Below are 20,760 nucleotides of genomic sequence, written 5' to 3'. Positions count from 1 at the left end.
CTAATGGGAAGAACGTGGACGCTTCTGTTCTCATGGTGACAGCAGTGATGTTACTGCGTCCAGCTTATTCCAAATAGCAACTTGTTTGTCTCATGTCTCCTCCCTTCTATGACGCCACACTACGACAGCAGTGAACAATTGCAACAGGTGAGCCAACTTTTCCGTGGTTTCTGTCTAAGATGCAATCTGACATAAAAAGCCTTTGTATTTGCTCGAGTGCCAACAGGCTCCTCACTGCTCAGTGCCCGGCCTCCCCCTCTGTCCAGTCCTTTCACTGAGGCTGTTCTCATTAAAGTCAGTGAGTGATGGAGGGGGGCGCCATCAATCTCTCTTTAGGACCACCAGTGTTGAAGGCCTGTTGTGAGAAGAGAGCCAGTGGAGAGGAGGAATGGCCATTTTTTGGCCCCTGTCTTCGGAGTCTGTGGGTGGTGGTGGTGGTGGTGGTGGGAGATTCCCATGCATTCTGTTTGCATGGTTGAAGAGGTGAAGAGACCCACTGTAAACAATGCTGGGATGATCCAAATACTTTGAAGCAGAAGGAGCAGACTGGGGCTTGTGTGCGTTTACCTCCAAGTTAAACTGAACTGCCAGACGACTGCAGGCCAACGCAGAGGACAAACACCTCAAAATGTCGGAGAACCAGTTTTGTTTCCTCTAAATCCACCGTTTTTTCCTGATAGACTTGGAAAAAAGCAGGAACTTGAAACAGTTTGGTTCATGTCAACGTCAAGGGATTTCAACCAAGACAGCTCATTACTTTCAATGTGAAGACTTGTTTTTGAAACTCAGCAAATCATTACATGTAAGTTGGTGTAATATTGCTAAAACCTACAAAAAGATCAATATTTAATGTGAAGTTATCTCCTCTTTTGGCTACAAAACTGAGCTTATACAGAAAAAAATCTACAAACAACCTAAAATCTGTCCCTGGATCACCTGAGAACCGAAGGGGCCGGTTTGGGAATTTTCATGGGAATGCTGCAGGCGACAGACAAGAAACGAGGTGATGAAAGTTTGAGTGGCTCACGGCACTCTGTCATTTGCAAAGAGGAGGGCTGCTTGGAAATCTATTTGTCTGACAGACTGTGGGTTGACGCTGAGTGTCAGAAACCGGCTCAACCAGGTCATTCACCTACAACTGACAGCACACACACACACAGAAACACTCGTAAAACACACACCCGCGCACTCTCTCGCCAGGCTGCTGTTAACAAATACCCAAAAAGGAACATGCATCTGTAAGGAAGTAGCCGTGTTTGACAGACATGCTGCTGTACAGATGGAGTGTTTACAAAGTGCTGCTTTGTAGAGGCCTTCAAAGTCATTAGTATACAAGTAGAATCGCACACAAACACCTCAGAGGGATTATAGTACACAGTGACTCCGTGGTGTAATGTGATCGAAGAAACCTAACACCCGATGCCAATCAGCCTCCTGCAAAGAAAATCCTGCAGCACCAGTCCCTCTCTTAAACAGGGATCATGTAAAAACAAACCCAGTGAAAAGCAGCCGTTAACACATATACCTTAATGTGAAACTCCACAGATTTCCTTGTGTATATAAGGTGGAATGTTAATTAGGTAAAATATTTCAAACAGAATCCAGCACTGCTTCACAAGTGGAAGGTCTGGACCACTTTCCTGATTATAAATGTAGGAAACAAATAAAGGCAGTCACATTAGAAATCTATTGCAATAGGTGAGCTGCATTTCCATTCCTTCACCCGGAGCTGTCCATGTGAGCTATCAATGCAAGGATCTGTCTGCAGGAAGCAGATGCTACTTGGAGGATGTCTACTTCCCTCTAGCATTACCCATCCATAATCATAGGGTGTGAGGTGGCTGGTCTGTCAGTGGCAACTCAGCATCCTCACCGCCGCAGAAAACTGCCGAGCAAAAACGCATGTGCAATCAATGTACGGTAGCTCTCATCCGAGTAGGAATAGAATAACACAACCATGATTTCTAATGACGTTTTCAAGTCTGCTTCAATTGTCTCTCAATTGTTTCTGGGCAGGATGGATGATACTCTAGACCATGAGTCAGTGTCCTGCAGAAATTTAAAATACGGAATAACTGGTTAATTTTCCTCCATAGGCTTCCCAGAGTGCAGACAGAAAGCAGTCCCTGTTTCGCCCAACATGAGTAATATGAGCTGAAAAGTCAATTTAAGAAGTCACTTATGGGGGAAATATTATGTTTTAATGAACATTGACGTCATAGAAAAGTCAAGACAAACACATGAATGCACTGGGACCACCTATGCTTACAAGTTTAAATAGTTCCCATGTCTTTCAGCCGCACTTCAGCCTAGTCTGTACCGACTGACCCCATTTCATGGTCCAAGCAACGACTAATCATCCCACAACATGTTCTGTTAGCAGAAAAAAATGTCTGGGCAGGAAATTACTCTGCACAGACAAATCCGCAACTTTACATATCCATCAGGGAAATTCTTCCAGCAAAATCGCTATGTTGGCCATCGAAACTAGATGAGCTGCAGAGTCATGTCGTCACTATAAGGTTGAAATCTGTAACCCAGTCTACCCTTATTATTTCAACATCAACCTGCTATCTTCTACACCGGGACTGAACTCCAGCATCTATGTCTCTATCAGCCAATTTTCACTAAATGCACAAAGAAAGGAACAATATACATTTTTACAATGCATTTCTTTTGATGAAAACCAGTAAAGATGATTCGATTGTTTGAATGGATTTGCCAATGGGGAGAAGAAGCAGATGTGCGTGATGCCTTGAGATATCAGTTTCATTTTATCCTTCCAATATCACAAAGCCAGCAACAAAAGATGTTGCTCTTCTTGCCAACTTAGGTGCTTACAAAACCAACAAACCACAATATCAATTCACAACGTGATGTTATTCAAACTATTAATCTGTTAAAGCACCAAAGCAGGCTGTGGCGATATATAAACTTGTCCAAGGTTAAGCGGCCTCAGAGCAAAGCCGGGTTGGATGGGGTTTCCCTTGGGTGCTCATGGGACAGCGAAACATTCAGCAGGCTATTGCTCTCCTGGGCACATGTCAATTCAAATCAAAGGCATTTCAGTCAACATGACAAAAAGGCTGAGTCATCTCAGAAACATTTTTCTCTTGACGAGCTTTGTAGCCTTGGGCTGCAATCGCATATCGTAACTGTCCTTGTTGAAGAGCAATGAAGAACTAGGTCATTTACTCCATGCACAGTGAAGGCCAAATTAACATTCAGCGTTGTAGCCGTGCTGTAGTGTTCGCCGTAGCCTACATCTTAGTACTTGGTTATGATGGTCTGCTTGGTCGCATGTCTCGTCCGTCCAGTGGCTGGACAAGAACACAAAACTCACCCTCTTTCGGCTTCAATCAGTTCAATTGTCACACACGGCAGCTTCTCCAAGATTCCCTTTACTGTCCCGTAGAGTAGGACATTTGTTTTGGGCTCTTCACTTCTTGCTGTGGTTTGCAACAGAGCAGCACCACCATATACGAATTACATTTGCAATGCAGTAACTTCCTTTTTAACAGGGTTTGGACACAAGTGCACAAGTATAGTAAATGCTCACAACAACATAAGTCACTTTGCGTAAACTCTGCATCGATCCTATGTATAAAACAGGCTTTAAGTCACAGCCAGGGTCAAATAGCAGTGCTCAGGGCCACAACCGTAACACACAGGACATGTAGCATCAGCAAACTGAGGCTAGAGCATGTGTACACTTGCAACTAAAAACATTTCAACACCACAAACCTTTGTATGACACTTGACATTTTATGGTTGTAATGAGAGGGAATATGACAGAGGCAGAGAGAGACAGTGGGATTATTTAGCGACTCAATCGCCACACCCATCAGCCCTAAAATATGGGAATTCATATGCCTTCATCAGCAGCCACTGTCTCTTGAGGAAGTCAAAGGGTTCAGGCAACTCATGTTCCACTTGGAGGCACACTGCACTCTGCCAGGGTGTAAATATTTAACTGCTGTATGCCTGCTGCAGTTATACCAAACAGTGTATGCACATGTCGACAGGCTTATGAAGGACACCACAGAGCTTTAACTCGTCTTCTTGAGACCAACAGCACCCTAACCACAGTGTAAAAAACACATTGTCGGAAGCCGTCCAGAACAGAATCTGTTGAGCCTATGCATCGCTATAGTCCTTCGAAAAACACAATTTGTGATTGGTATCGGCCGATACTGCTTCCAGCAATCAGCGATTGGCCCCTAAAATCCTTCTCAGAGCACTCTCAGTTTTAAAGACTTTGAGCTCCAAAGCTTAAAGCTGTCAAGAACCTTACTTTTGCATTCATTAACTCTACAAAGATTGAGTGTAGCCTAGAAGCCTGTCACCTAGTTCATATGCCACTGACTCAAAATACATCAGTCCAAGTCGTGAGCGCAGTATCCCACAGACTAATATCCTCAAGTCCCGCCAACGTCTAAGCCCCTTAAACATCAAGGATTTATTTTTTTCCTGTAGGCCTGAGCACGCCTTTTCCATTTCACAGATCTGTCTGGATGTTAGAAAGGGCATCTTGGTGGGCAGATGTTTGGGGGGAAAAAAATCAAAGACAAACAGAACTTCTGTGAGCAGTAATAAAAAAGTACATGGTTCCAAACAGCAATCACAGGTTAATTCTGAATTTTTGCATCAACGTGAAATCCTTTTTCAAACCGCCAGGTTTTTGCAGAAGTGTTTGCAGCACATGTAAAACAATGGAGTGTAAAGAAAGGTCATATATTACAGAGGGGAGATTATTCAGTTACTTGGCTAAGTGCCCTGAGCTAAACATGTGATTTATAGCAGGGATTTAACAGTGATTTAATTTGACAACATAATAGATTCCAGACCAGTAGGGAACGGTTCATGTGAACAGTTGTGGCTGATCAATAGATGCACGGTTCTAAAGATGCCAGTCCCCTCTAGTCCCCTCCTTTCTGCAGTTTTATTTTTCACATTAAGTTAATGAGCCTAAACTACATCCAGGGAGCTGCTGTATCAACAGCATGAAAAATTAAGATCATGCTGATAAAGAATACTGAATGAATTATGATGATAATGATATCCTGAAGCCAAACCCATTTTAGAGTTACAAATGGGGTTGGAAAAAAATCTCAGAATTCGAAATTACCTTTAGTTTAGGCATTTAAGTCTCAACACATTGATCACTTTATTGAGAAGGCATCGGCTCATGATGTCGCCTATATCATCGCAGTTAGCAACAAAAGGATACTGTGAGTCTACAGATACAACATTACAATGATCTCACGCAGATAATGAATTACCCTTCGGTGATAGGTTTAGCATCTTTCAGGCTGATCCACTAATACGAGATCAAAATGTAGGTTAAATGGTTTTTGATATAAGCCCAGTGCAGCTACTGACTGTACACATCCATTATTTTATTTACTTTATCCATTGAAAGACGGGGCTTTGTGTGTGCATATAGTGCTCAGGGGTTGAAAGACCCAGCGTGCATTAGAGGGATCAAAAGCTAATGACGGACAAAGCCACGGGAGCACTTTGATTTTGTATACAGGAATGTTTTGGCTAATTGTACATAGTTATTCTAAGCCCTCATAACAAATATTAAAACTGCTGATGCAAGAATATGGAACTTAGCAAATAATTCTTTGTTCTGATTATGAATATATTTTTTAAGTACTGTCCCTTCTGCCAGAGAGTCGCTGTCAAGCTCTGCCCTGTTTAAGTGTTGCTGAGCAAGGCATTCCATAGGGCAGTGGTCAATTTCACAAAATAAAAGTATTTTTTCTCTTCATTTATTTATTCTAGTTTTATTTTCTTCTCGACAACCATCTGGCGCCCCCCAGAAATGATCTTACGACCCCACCTTTGGAGTCGGGACCCCCCAAGTGGGAGTATCTTAGCTTATTACACATTATATCGCATCTGTGTTGACTGAGGTTTAACAACCCTGCCAGGATTTCTTGTACTGAATGACACATTTTGCTGGCCTTGGTCAAATTTTAAATGATAATTGGTAACCCTAGCTGAAACTGTGCTCTTGTGTGAGTTCCTCGCAGTCTGAGCAAGTACAAGAGTAATTTGCCTCACAGATACTTGCTGTACGTCAGGTAAGACGGCACGACATTGAGAAGGACAAATTACATGGACCTGATAACATATTTTGAAAACGTTTCCTCAGGAGGAGAAGGGAGCCATGCAGGCCCGAGATGAGGCCAGTCAGGGGTCAAGGCTAAAAGAAAGCTAAGCTAGCAGAGAGGAGGTAAGTATTATTGTGAGCTAATTTTGCGCGCGTATAAAAGCAGCTAGTTTCACAGCAAAAAATTGGTAAAAGTTAGCAATTCCTGTAGCTAGCTGGCTGAGGAGTGAGAATTGGACTTACATGCCTCGGCTGGCTAGACACACAACTCCAGATGGATGCGAATGTTGCTCCGTTTCTGTGGACACCCCCCTTTTTTGCGGACATGTTGCCCCAGCAAATGTACGAAGCACACGAAACCATATGCCGCTATATCACCCACACAGCTGCATTCGATGAGGTCACTGAGGGCTGCGTTCCATTTGTGGGGCCCGCTATTGTGAACGCTAGCCCACCGTCACGGCTAACCGACGAAACCTAATGGGAAAGACACAACGTTTATGTGATAAATGTTCCGCCGGTGCGTTCACAATCAGTCAGCGACTAATCTTAAAATGTTCCAATGTTTCTATGTATTGCTGTCGCCATTGCTTTTCATAGGCCAATGTGATGTGTCTTTCAAGGTGCCAGCTATTTGAACAGATAAAGCCACTACATATACAATACATATACATAAATCCCTGACCCGGGTGTTATAGACCAAATATACCTATGAATTGTAACAAAGGGGGTATTCGCATAACATTGTCTCATCTCACCATACATGATACACGTATGGTGAGATGGAAATAACCTTTGTATAAGAAGAAAAAATGTGTCAGGTGTTCCCCTCCCTGTTCTTGTTATACATTGACAAACAAGCCGTGCTTGCACTCCAACAGCTTGCTGCTCAGCAACTACAATCATGGCCACAGAAATAAGCTGTTGACAAAACAGGGGATCACACCCAAGAGGGCCTGGCATGGCCTGCGTGTTGAAACACTGCAGCCCACATAGTTGGCTTTTGCTACAACTTGCTCAAAGTTGGATCCGGCTGGAGGCAGGACTTGTCGTGTGACGAAGACGACTCAAAGTACTTCAGAAAGTCACTGCACTGAAAAAAGAAAATGCAGTTGAAATTGCTGTCCAAATAACTGAATTGACCACATTGACATATTGAAAAACGACGTTGTTAGCCCTACATATGTCACCTTAAGGAACACTATACATTCATGGGTAAGTAAAGCAAATGTATTTGGCTCAACACACCATAGCTGTTGGTTTGTGAATAGAGATGACATCACTTCCTTGACTCTGTGGTCAGTGTCACCTTCGGTCCATTCCAAACCAGCAGGCCAGTCAAGCAAATCACATTAACAATCAAACATTGTCCTGCAACTGATGAACAAGAGTAGATTGTAATTTAAGTTTTGTTAGCATCTCCCTGCAATCTAAATGGTCAAATGCTGATATATACCGATATATAATACTTGCTTAGTCACATTAGAGCTCATTGCAGTTTATCGCTTATCTTGAGTTAATAACTTTTTGTTTTGGCTAACTGAATTGCTAAAATAGTTATCAGTTACCACAACTGACATTTCAAGTTCATTGTATTTTCATATTGCTCAAACCTTTCATGTCTCCCAATCTGCAGGGCTGTTTCCTCGGCTGCATGAGGTTTAACTCAACCGCTGTGATTGTGTCTGCCTCTAGGAAATGACTGTATATCTATAACAGAGACAGATTTGGGGGCTTCCCTTGACTAAAATGAGGAGCTACCGCCATTACTGCATGGAAAAGTAATGCCTGTGTGTATTTTAAGAGCAGAAAGGGGGGCTCCGTGTTAAGACATGCAAGGTGTAGACAGTGGACTTTGTCAAAACAGACTTAAAGAATGTGTTGGAAAGAGTGAAAGTGCTTTTCCATCTTGGCAGTATTAGCAGAAAGAGCCAGACCTTCCTGCCTGAAATAAATTCAAGTCAACAGCTTGACACCTTCTTTCATGGGCCTATTTTCTGCCTCTTATCCTGGAGTGGTAGGGAGAGCAGCAGTGATAAGAAGGGAAAGATGATGCGGTACGATGGTAGCGAGTCCAGTTGGAAGTTTGTGTTCAAGTTATAGCACGATCAAGATTTTAAGACGCACAGCCACTTTTTGGCAAACCAAAAATTGTAAGTAAGACATGACAAACACCTTAACAGCACTGCCTTTTGTCAGCCAGTCATTTAGTGCTGAAAGCTAACTGGAACTTATTGATTGAAGAATTCGCAAATTCATTTTTCATTTTAAACCCTGCGCAATGGAGAAATGAGACCTCGTGGCGCAACGGTAGCGCGTCTGACTCCAGATCAGAAGGTTGCGTGTTCAAATCACGTCGGGGTCAAAGAATTAACAATATACCACATATCCTTCGGCATAAATGAATGAACCAGTTGTCCATTGGAGTGCAGCATCTAGGCAAGGTCCTTTGGTGCATGTGAGATGGTATACATTTGATTTTGAAAGTTCCGCCATCAGCAGTGTATAAAAATTAGTTTTTGTTTTTTCTTGTTGATATATTTGTATGCCAAAGGATATGATAGGTTTAATCTTAAAACCTTGACCCCGACGTGATTTGAACACGCAACCTTCTGATCTGGAGTCAGACGCGCTACCGTTGCGCCACAAGGTCTCATTTCTCCATTGTGCAGGGTTTAAAAGTAAAATCAAATTCTCCAACCAACAAGTTCCAGTCAGCTACCAGCGCTAAATGACTGCCTGACAACAGGCAGTGCTGTAAGGATATGAACGAAGGTTTGAAGTAATTGCTTACGCCACAAACCCCTATAATTCAATTATTCAGATGATCTGTGCCAACCAAACGTCAAATCATGATTTCCATTCAGTTTTAGGTTGCCAGAATGTAAGTCTGCTTAATAAAACTAAAAGAGCCCTTCAAAGGGACAAAACTCCATTTTGTATTCATAATGACAAAACAAAGAGCTCTTGGTGATAGCTGCAGGTTTTCTGCATATTGAATTAACAAAAACATGAGGACATTTTGGAGGCTCTCCTAATTCTCTCTGAGGTCCAACATTTCTGAAGCTGTGAGTTGTAGCCTTTCAAAGCAAACACACGTCTAAGTTGAGCGGGATCACGTGCAGTGCTTTGGTCCTATTGTCCGGCTTCTAACGGTTCAGGCTAATGATTACCAGGATTATCTGAAGCAGTGGGTTAACAAAACGGAGTCCCGACCAACACAAGGCCATGGCAAACAGCAAGCAAGAACTCCTGTTTGACAGGTCACCATGGTCAGAGACACATTATCTCTGCAAGAAGAAAAAACAATTCACTGAGGACACAAACGCAAATACATGCTTACATATAAAACACACCCTGCAATTCACCATGTGCTTCTTCCCACATTGTGTCAAGTCCTGCTAAAACTGTGAATGTTTTGACAACAAGAGGAATTTTTTTTTCACTCAACTCCAAGGGCAGTGGATAGAGACAGCAAAACCACAAATGGAACACAAAAATCTGTATCAACTATTAAAAGAACATTAGCAATGTCTACAAGAACTGACCCTGACCCAGAAAACCCCAACACAGAATCTATGGAGCTGGAAAACCAGGCACGCAATGGCTTGGCATGGCCATGGCACACTCAGACCTTGGCAGTTACCATTATGGCATGTGGCCTGCTTGCATTGCTGTGTTGAGAAGCTCCTGCCAGAAATGCCCCCGGCTTTGTGTGCAACCCTCGAGCCCCATGCTTTCAAATGAGCATCCAAAGTCGCTGATGTTTTGTCCTCTGCGGTCATGAATAGTCGCATGCATGCTTGTGCCCACCCTACTATGTGCAGCACCTGTGTGTACACCTTAAATGCATGCTCGCCAGTGTGGAAGCCCCAAAGACATCTTAGGGTGACCATGAATAGAGGCACTGTTTGGGAACGATAAAGGGCTCATGGAGGTGTGTTGTCTTTGGTACCATTCATATGAATACTGAAGCTTGCCAAACAATCGCAGCTTCCGGGAGTCTGTCAGCCAGACGGGTTGTATGGAAGCAGTCTCAAACTCTGTGACATTGAATCATAAGCCAAGCCACACAAATGTATTAAAAATTATTTCAACCCTACAGTGCAGTCCTTACATATTCGTTGTACAGTGACACAAGGGTCTGTTAGGCCTGTACTACTACCAGTGTCTCTTGTAATTGAGTTGTGGCAAAGACCATACCAATTTTAGGCCTTCAAAAAAAAACACCATGGTTGCCTTGCTGTATGTTTAGGACATGTGTGCTTCCCTGTCCGCCGGTCCTGCACTGTTCATCTGACATTACTGGGAAAGTATCAGAAAAGTTAAAAGTCACTTTAACTTGTTTCATTTCAATTCCAAATGTGCTTGAGTAGAGCACCAAAATAAGCTATTTATGTTTCTACCCTGCCTGAATTATACGTACACTGAAGTAGTTATTTAAGATCTCTCTACTAGCACTTGAGATTCATATTTAACTACTGGTCTACTTCTAAAAAGTCTACTATTTACTGTCACCATTTCATGCTAGTGTAAATATTCTGAGACCGGCCTCCATGGGAAATTACAGGCCATTTAGTACTGCACAATCTATTTTCTGCAAGCAACACAGCATTTTCTCTTATTGCCACCGGAGCTATACATTGCAGATACTTTACCAATTCAATAGGTTCGTTTTAAAAGCCCAAAACTCAGGAAGAATGAGTAAATCACTGTCCTCAGCAGGCAGAGTGCAGTGCAGACTGGGTGCTGAACATCTTTTCTGGATGCTTGGGCAAACTTCAACCCGTGACTTTTTCTGGAGCAGCAGGCGTGTGATGTTTTACTCAAAGACAGACAGTGGAAAAAATTCCCCTGGAAGGTGTTTGGACAAAAGCAAAGACGGTGCTAAGCCAACTGGAAGACAGCACTGTGCTGACCGGCTAGAGAAGAACGGAAAAAAGTAGAAAAAAGACATCAGGAAATAAGAGAGGGAAAACAAATTATTTGAAACTGAAGAAGAAAACAGAAGAAAACACAAAGAAGATGAGAGGTTACTGAGTCCACACTTATCATCTACTTCGCCTGCTTTGTACCCTGCTGTGGTGGAAAGGAACTCTAGGGAAAAAAAATCACTGCTGCTTGACCACAGCTGAACCATAAACCTACTCGTACTCAGTTACCATCAATCACATTGCATCCCATCGTCCTACAGCTCCTCTTCATTACATAACCAGTGAGCCGCTGAGTGTAGTGAGCTGATGAGCACCGGCAACCCTTCCAAAGGTACTTCCCACTTTCGGACAGAGCTGTAGAGCTGCACTAGTGCAGAGACGCATGTTAGGCCCTTGCCTTAGAACGGATTAGGATTAGGACAACTTTGGTTGTACTTTCACTGAAGGCCAACAATCCCCAGGCCAGTCAAACAGTGTTTGAAACTGAATTGGCATTACAGCGTAGATGCAAAACACGCCATTAAAAAACGTTCCAAATTATAATGCTGCACGTTCCTTCTATGAAAAGGCCAAGAGCTTCACGGTTGCTCCTCCGGATGTAGTTAACTTGTGTTTTGGAAGCCATTTTTCTCATTCATCTCCCCCCCAACATATCATAACATGACTTTGATGCTTTTTGTTAGTCAGCTGCTCAACTTTGTCCTACAGCAGAAAAAAGTATCGAGATCTCCTCGACTGCAACGACGGACGCAGCTTTTCCCCATTTCTCACCAGGCAGAACAAACAATTTCTCAATAACAGCTATTGTCAGTATTTCCATAGTGGTCAGGTCGACTGCTGGGCTTTTACCATTTTTTGTGATATCATGTGCATCTGTAAGGGCTATGAGGACAGATAAATCATTACTTTAATAGACTTGTAGTCAGACATCCAGGAACCAGTAGACACATGGTTATCATATGCTGCGGATGTACAGTAAAATTAAAGTAGGGATGAAAGAAAAGATATTCCACTTTGTTTTTGCTGAGCTGTTTTGTCCCCTAAAGCTACTCTCCATCCGTGTGTTTCGACAACTCGACTGGGCTGTGACATCTCTGCAGGCCTGCATTTGTGGAATTTTTGGGGAGGAAAAGAACGACAATTATGTGCTTTTAAGGCCTCAATCTACATTTAGGTGGAGATGCTGTGGGAAAGTGGAAGACAAATAGAACCTAGAAATTCGGCTCTTTGGCGAGTTGGAGCCACAAATTATGGATTAGGCAGAGACTGCATTGTGTGTTTCACTGCGCCTTTGTTTCATGTCTCTGAGGGCAAAGACTGCAGGAGAAGATGTGAACGTCCAAGTCACGTCCATGTGGCATTTTATGCTCTTGCCAACAGAGCAGTCCACAAAATAGCATATTTGTATTTCTCCTGTTTACAAGAGAAGGGCCGGATGAGGAGCCTGAAAAGCCATTTAAGCATTAATCCTTCATGACTGTGCACGCTGTAGACCAGATTGACTCTGGAGTTAATGGTGCTTGAGTGGGTGATTGATGCGGACTTCCTGGTCCCACTGAGACTGCGATGAAGCCCTCAAGTGTCCTGGGAGAAGATCGAGGAACGCTATTGGTTCGGCCAATTCACTCACAGCTCGCTTTTAAAGATAAAACCTCTATAGATCACTGATATTATTGGCACCTAAGGGCAAAGGGTGCCAGAACAAAAGGCCTCAAAGGATTGCCATAACAAGCCCGACAATACATTCAACAAATAGTTTTGCAAAGCGGAATACTTCATGCATGATAAGAGGTCAATTAAGATATTAGCAGAATGCAGGTGGAGGCGAGAGAGCAGGCCAAGGAATGTGTAGTGTTGTTTTTGAATGTGTCTCCAGATAAACCAGATAAAGAAATAATTAAATGGGGTGGTACAACAGGCGTGGAGGAGATTAATCTCGACTTACTCACACATAACCTTTCTGGTTCAGCTCAAACAACATTCATTTAGTGCACTTTGTCCGGGCTTTGCCTTGAGCAGTCAACCACACCCTGGTGCAGACCGAGATCGCCTGGTCCAAATCCATGTGGACTTTGCTACAGCTGTGACTGGATCTTACGACGGCTTTTAGCATGATTTATAGACAGTGTATATATTTCTGTAAGTCATTCAGTATCCATGGATTTTTTTGATTTATTTTTTTAAACATGCACGGTTTTTTTTTAGAGTGCAGAGATTTTCCTCGATCGGTCAGAAAATGAGAGTTTAAAGTTCAAACTGAGTTGAGCAGTTTTGACCTTCTTCATATATTGCTGGACAAAATCTGGCAGATGAATGAAACATACCTGTCAGTGTCTATAACTTTATGTTTACTCCTCTTGGTTCATTTTGTAAATACGTCAGCATGAGCAAGCCGGACCAGAACTAAAAGTCTGCAATGTGCCATGCCACAGACACCCCATAGATATATGGACCGGCAGCAGTGTACAGTACGTGCACTTGTCGGTGTCACCCCAGTTTGCAGGATGTCTCTTCACAGACTTAGGGCTTCTGAATTGTGGCAAACACTTGGGATTTTTATGACGTTGTTAATGCAGCCATAAAAAAAAGCGTGAGTGTCTAATAACTGCCCAATGTGTGATTACGTCTTCCTGAAGTCCAAAGGTCCTCGCTGGCCTCTAAATACAGTAGTAAGCGTTGACCCGGAGCCAAGTGTTCCTCGGAGGGAAAGCCTACACTTCCACATTTACAGTACCGCTGCATGGATCAATGGAGCGGTCGCCTCCATTCTGCTGAACCGTGGAAAACCAGCAAGCTCTGGTTAACACAGGAGCGAATTGTGTGTGTGTGTCTGTGTGTGTGTGTGGGGGGGGGGGGTCGCAGGAGGAAGTGCTCTTCTAGAATGAGTGTTAATGTTGACCTAGGGTACTTTGCCACTGTTAACACTCAGTGGGAAAACAGAGAATATTCAGCTTTTCCAGGAATTTTAAAGATGTTTTTTTTTTTATAAACCTCTGGCACTACACTGCGGGTGGGAAAAAGGATTTTGTCCGATCAAAACCACATACTGTATGCTTTCACTATATTCTCCTTCCATACACCTGTCTAAACCTTAACGAAGGCCCTTCTCTCCAGAAAAAGATGCTGAAAGCTTATCTCAAACTCAAATCGGTAAGAACACAGCAACGTGCGTGTGTTCGTCAAGGTGTTCCAATCCTTTGAAGATAAACTGCATGACTCCGACTGGTATTACCACCGAGCGGGAATGAGGAGAAAGTGCTGTCACTAACCACAGCAACAGTTCTCAAACCTGAATTCATTCACTAGTAGAGGCTTGAATCCCACAGCGGGAAAATGAATCAATGTCCTACAGTCAGACCCCGTTCAGGGAAAGTTTCACACAGTCACCGCGTTCCATCGCTAAATACATGGAACTTGGATCAACTCAAAAACCTGAGTTCCAGGCGTGTAATTGAGAGGGCAGCTACAGTGCAAAGCAGGGTTTCTCCATCCGTGGACGGGATAGTGATTCCATCGGGCCTGTTGGCCCATTTTCCATGAAACTGATTAACTGAGTTGAGACATATAGACAGGAGTCCACACACACACACACACACACACACACACACACACACACAGAGAGAGAGAGATTGGGTGTCTATACTATCTCACAGTGAATGTACAGTAAAGTGCATGGTACATGTTACTCTTAACTAATAACTAAACACTCACACAAAGACTTCCTGTATAATGCTGGGGCCAGATTACTGTTTTCAATATATTTACTGTCAGGATGTTTTCGCTGTGATATTTGAATCTACACTTACAGCACAAACAACACACACACACACACACACACCCATTTCACTGTCATTGCTCAACACACACACTCTTGGTGATTACTGCGCACTCTTGCGTACTTTCCTAACACTACAACTAGTACTGGTTGGGGACAGTTCCAATGCATGGGGTGGGGGGCCCCTGGGGGTCCCCGCCGGCTCCTCCACGGAGCAGCCAGTCCACTGGCTCTCTCCAGCCCCAGTTGCCAGCCCGAGGAGGAGCGCCATGTTGAGGCACCAGTGTGGACCGTGCAGCGTGCAACTCGGGAGGGAATCGTTACAAAAGCGAGGAGGGGGGGGGGGCACTTACCTTTGCAATCGCCTTCTTGTACCTCATGGCAGCTTGTTCGATAAGGCTCTGCACCTTCACATTCCCATCTCCGCACGGGACGACCACTCGGGTCTTCCCGAAACACACCGTCACTTTCATGTCTCGCCCGCCGCGTTAATTCCAACGAGGAAAGAGCCGCGTAAAAGCGCCAACATCCATCCCCGGCGCGCCACGGCTTGAACCCCCTCAACAACAACAACAGACAACAACAACAACAACAACAAAAAACTAAATCCAAATCTCCTGCGAGGCGCTGAGAAGCGAAGCACTGGATCCGGGCAAGTGCAGGGTGGCGGCGTCCTCCCCCCGGCGCGCCGCGTTGACTCGCTCGCTCGCACGAAGTTCCCAACAGAACGCCTCCGCGGCGAGGGCGCACCACTGGCCTGACGCGCCGCGAGCGCGCGCGCCCACATGTCGGAGCAGGCACCGAAAGAATGTGTCCGCCGCCAGGACCGGGGCCCGGCGTGAACCTGGCGGCCGTCCGCGTCACGTCTGTTCATCACTTCCATCGGTTTTGGAAAAAAACACTGGAGTACTCTGAGAAGGGTCGCCGTCTGCCTTCAGAGACGTTCCACAGTCAGACCCCAAAATCCTTTATTTCACAGAGGAAAGATGAGCATGTGTTCCCTTACTTAAGGAGGTGAATTCATAAATTCGTGACGAATAAAATAAACACAAACGCTTCATAGGCAAATATCTGTAAAAAAAAAAAAAATGCTGTTTGTCGGCTGTGCAGAAAGAAAGGAAAACTTCCAAAAGCAAGCAGAGATGGAACCGATCACAGCTCCTTGGGTTCTTATAAATCCAATATATTATTATTATTATTATTATTATGGTAATTGAGAGTTATTGTGAGTGAATAAACTTTATACCTTTAACCCCTTTTTAAGTTCATCAGCCCTTTATCAGTGGGGGTCATCTGGGATTGTAGAGCCTGGGACGTCTATGGATCCTGGGGCCCCGTGGCTCTGGGCTGGGGGCTCTGCCCATGCTTTGGCCACTTGGTATTCCGGCATGAAACCGCAGGGCAGCTGTTGTGGTTTATGATGAACAGATGCAGGTTGACACAGTAACAGAGAAGCAGGACCTGTCAAATGTGTCACTGCACACGAGATGTAAGCTGCACTTAAGAAAGACCACCGGTGGACCACCGTTAGAAAAAGAAAAACTTCAATTCGTAACACAAATGAATTAAGTTTGTCCAAATCAAAATTAACAAATGATATCAACGCAATTCATAAAAAGTGTGCTGATCAAACATTGCACGAGGAATCAAATGATTTTTTATCAGACGGAGGCTCTGCGAGTTATGAAAATTTCAAGAAAACTGATTCGGCCTGAGGTTACGCACTGCAGGTCAGTTGCAGCAAGAATGACGCATACTGCCACACTCGGATGTGACGTGTCTGTGACTGCCTGGTTGAGTCAACTAGATGTTGAGTTTCAACTGGAATGGCTTGGGATGAGTTCAACTCCCATCAACAAACGCATGATCTCAAAGGAGCGGCTGCTGAGACCACAGTCCGACCGGCATTCGAGTGAGCCGCACTGAGCGACTGAGCATGTTCATGTTATGCACACGTCTAAATTATTGAACTGCAGTGCAGGATAAGAAACCAGCCCACGGCTGCATCTACAACGTGACCCAATTTGGCGGCAAAAGCTGCGGCTCTTATTCTTTATGAGCTAATGTCGTCCAAATGAGTGAGCATGAACACAGTCGCGAGATCTGCGGGCCCGTCTCTGAACCACAGCATCTCCTTTTTCGAGAATGGCCTGGACGTTAAAGTTAAGAATCCTTGCCCAACTTTCATTTAGTCAGTCTGGTTGGTTGGTTGGTTGGTTGGTTGTTTTTTTTTCCTACAACAGGGTCAGGGACATTGTCAATCACCTACACTTCAGCGTATACAGGAGTCACGAGGTGAAGAACTACATCTGTTCTGAGCTCTTTCCACCAGTTGTACTGTTTGGACATCAGCAACTTTTAGCTGCTGCACCAACTCATGTTTCCCAATTTCACACAACTAACGCTCCCCCAAAATTAAAAAAAAAACCTCCCCAAATAGCAAACTAAAGATGTTGATGATTTCATGGGCTACTTGCGTCACCTCTGCATTCCAAAAGTTGTGCCCAAATCCCCACGGTGGAGCTGTGTTCTTCCCCTCTTGGCCAGGCGGCTTATGTTTTAAAAACATTTTCTCGAGTGTTTTTGACAATAGGACCCAAACTCGCCGTGAGCCACGGAGCTCCTGGCTCACTTTTATGCCCTAAAACGGCTATCGTGAGATGAGTCCCCAGCTTAAGTCGTAGTATATCCACTGCACATGAGGAATGCAGGGGGGGGGGGGGGGGGGGGCAGTGGTGAGACAGTGGTGCAAAGAGAGCAAGACCCCACGGCCCGAGGAGGTCCGTGTCCCACTGGTGAAGAGCGCTGGGTGTTTTGAAACTTAAAAATGACTGAACAGTCTCATTCCTATTGTACCTCCAATACTGTTTAACGAAAAATGTCTTTATTCTCGTCGTGAGAAAGGAAGGGGGAAAAAAAAAACCCTAACCCCGATACTCCTCCATACACATGAGCCCGTTAGTCGGGTCAAAGAGCGACCGAACTGTCATAACATCTGAGAAGGTTACTGTACAGTTTGGTCACGCGTATCTATGACAACGCCAAAAGAAAGGCGACACGTCAGCAGTGTTTGGAGATGATTGGCAGCTTTCAGAGAAGTGTAGGCCCAAAAAATGTCAGTGTGATTTATCAGGCTGGACATCTTTCATCCAGTAACTATGGCATGTCATTGTACAGTTGATTTGTACGGCGGCGAATGTCTCAACCTGACAGGAAAAAAGGTCCAATTCTCGTGTGTGCACCATGCAACAAATGTCACAGCTCCCCCTCCTTGATCGTCCAACCTTGAGAAATCCAAATTCTCCTCCTACGCGTTTTCCGGCTTCGTGCCACGTGGAGCTGCAGTGCTGAGGGGACCTGAGTCAACGAAGCCCGCGCGTGCCTGCGTCTCTGCGTGCATACGTGGTGATCACTGACGGAGGGAGGTCACTCACCGAGCGGTCCTACCCCGTCTCACGTTATCGACCTTCTCACCCCTCACTCCCCTCTCTCCCTCCGTCTCTCTCTCTCATGAGATCCGCAGCTGTTGCACTGCTCCCCCGGGCCAAGCTGGACACAGAGGGCGGTGGTGGGGGGGGGGATTTACTGTAAGGCCTCTTCAACTCTGCAACAACCTTCCCTTGGGAATCAGAAAAGCTTCCTCATTGTCCTCCTCTAAAAAAAAAGGGCCTTTAATGACCATTTTCCTGTTGGTTTTATACTTATTTGACACTCATTTATTTATTCTTAAGATTCTTTGTCTCCGCTTATCTTTGTTCCCATCTCCTGATTGCATCGTAACGGTTTATTACGTAATTGCACTGTGTATTTTTTTTATGTGCTTTTGTGGCCGTGAAGCACTTTGCAATCTTGTTTTTGAGTGTGTGTGTGTCCCCCCCCCCCCCCCATACACTAGGTTTATGTATCATTTCCTGGCAGACGTGCTGCAGCACGGTGGCGGGAGTGTAGGAGAGGTCACGCTCGACACCTTCCCTCTGTCATCACAGACGCACCTCACCACTGAGGAATTCAACACACACACACACACACACACGCATATACTGTATGCCTTCTGCATACATCCATTCATACTCGTGTGATTTGTTGCAACATGTCTCCGCCTTTACATTCTTCTTGTACCACCTTTCTGTGCCGGAGGTTTTCTCGAACTCTTCTTATTGGCAAAACCTGTCATCAGTGAGAACGTGGCTCAGGGGGAAGCTATCATTTTATCAAGCTCATTTCATAACAGTCGAATAAATATGTGTATCATACGTGCAGATAATGGCCAAGAGCGGCAAAGTGAGGAACCATGATTTACCGTCGCAGGCCTCCGTCCCCTCAACGTCTGTTTTCCTAATTCACATACTGTATCCCACAGTTTGCTGCGTCCTGCAACTGCTAGTCTGCGTTCCTGAAAACCAAGTGGCCCCATCTGCAGGCTGGGAAAAAACACTGCAGCTGATCTTGTGTTCTCTCCGGGAATGTTCTTTGTTTGGATTAGGGCACCAGAGGCCTTTAATTGGCGTGTTTGCGGGGATTGGACGCGGCGTGTGCTGTGAGCACCGAGGACGGCGTTGGCTCAGCCTCAGCACTGTAATTTCCCAGACGAGGAAATGCCCCCCGCTGCTGTTTTGCATCTCCGATATCGCACAAATATATTTATGTGAACCCAGTACAGATGGAAAGGTGTTTTTTTAGAAAGGTAACCAGGATTAGACTTGACATTTGGGAAAAATCCACATATTTCAAAGGAGACACACAAGTAACTTTTGCTCAATGTGACAATAACTGCGAAAGGCCTCGATCCGACTGCCAGTCGATTGATTTCATTGTAGTAAAAATGAGGCCGGAAAAGATGGTCGGTTTCCTCATTGGACAACGACCATGGGTACACAGCCAGCGGATGACAGGGTCCAGGGCTCAATGTTGAGGTCACTACTCGTGGACGTTTTGTGGAGTTTGATTATGAACAGTTATCCACAGCCTTCATGAGGGATTGGGATGGGAATGTTGAAGGAGGGTCTCACGAAATATTTGACAAAGTACCAGATAATTGACCGCAGCCCTTTTCACATTTGAAAAGCTATTTTGAAAGGATGTCCCGAGGCCACGTGAGGAACCTGTCCTGCTCAGGCTCTGCTCCCTATTGAGTGGATCTCTAAAAAAAACCAGCAGGTCCACGCTCGTCTCCTCTCCCAGTTCACCAGGAGATCTCCTGAGTGACCCTCGGCTGTGACCTTGTGGCGCAACGGTAGCGCGTCTGACTCCAGATCAGAAGGCTGCGTGTTCAAATCACGTCAGGGTCAGCGCAGTGACACTCTGCTGTAAGATCAGACCACATAACTGTTCAGGTCATGTCATATGGATGAGTTCTGTGTCTGTCTCTCCTGCATAAAGGCCTGTTTTGCAAATATCTTACCCAAGAGCGTCATTGAACCAAAAAAAAATTATGTGAACCTAATTTTTTTTTTTTTTTTTTACTGTGTTATGCCCATACAAGGCAGAACAGCTCCAGCAGTCCGAGAGCTGTTTCTGTACATCACATTAAATTAAGAATGCACCCACTCTTCCGATTCTGTGCGAGTGCAGTTGTTGTGATCCACGTTCAAAAGGAGCACTGACCTCGACGTGATTTGAACACGCAACCTTCTGATCTGGAGTCAGACGCGCTACCGTTGCGCCACGAGGTCTGAGGTACGCAAGTGTTTCAACACAGCTTGCTAGAAATCTTTAAAAATAAAAATAAAATCGTTGGTGTTATTTGTGCTTTAGTTTGTATTTCATCCACAGTAAACATGACTAATATGCGATGCAAGCTTTGCAGGGTGCGTGCCGAACCGCGCATGCGCACATGACGCCAGGGTTTGCGCAGGTCAGACGCTGATGAGACTTCACATGAGTTCATACAAACCAATCGGTTCGCAAAATGACCAAACGTCGACATTTAT

General features: G+C 44.7%; 1 protein-coding gene and 4 non-coding genes across 10 annotated transcripts in view; 2 read left to right on the top strand and 3 right to left on the bottom strand.

The window, feature by feature from the left end:
* The window catches only part of LOC118291287 (partitioning defective 3 homolog), a 289,475-nt gene extending 273,852 nt beyond the window's left edge, over positions 1-15,623 (bottom strand). For 2 of the 6 annotated variants that reach the window (XM_035619430.2, XM_035619429.2), the window contains exon 1: positions 15,184-15,621. In XM_035619430.2, coding sequence (XP_035475323.2) covers positions 15,184-15,303 — 120 coding nt within the window. In that variant the 5' untranslated portion in view covers positions 15,304-15,621. Of the gene's footprint in view, positions 1-15,183 lie in introns of all 6 variants that reach the window. The other 4 variants (XM_035619428.2, XM_035619434.2, XM_035619432.2 and 1 more) reach the window with 3 other exon arrangements.
* On the top strand, positions 8,415-8,486 carry trnaw-cca. The gene has a single exon. It is a non-coding gene; the product is annotated as a tRNA-Trp (tRNA).
* trnaw-cca lies at positions 8,703-8,774 on the bottom strand. Its single transcript has one exon. It is a non-coding gene; the product is annotated as a tRNA-Trp (tRNA).
* Positions 15,624-20,046: 4,423 nt separating the features above from the next.
* On the top strand, positions 20,047-20,118 carry trnaw-cca. The gene has a single exon. It is a non-coding gene; the product is annotated as a tRNA-Trp (tRNA).
* A 312-nt stretch (positions 20,119-20,430) lies between these two features.
* Positions 20,431-20,502, bottom strand: trnaw-cca. Its single transcript has one exon. It is a non-coding gene; the product is annotated as a tRNA-Trp (tRNA).
* Positions 20,503-20,760: the final 258 nt, after the last annotated feature.

This window comes from Scophthalmus maximus, chromosome 21 (genome assembly GCF_022379125.1).
Source record: "Scophthalmus maximus strain ysfricsl-2021 chromosome 21, ASM2237912v1, whole genome shotgun sequence".
Taxonomy (NCBI): Eukaryota; Metazoa; Chordata; class Actinopteri; order Pleuronectiformes; family Scophthalmidae; genus Scophthalmus; species Scophthalmus maximus.
Note: the sequence above shows the minus strand (reverse complement) of the source record. Positions and strands in the feature narration are given on the sequence as shown.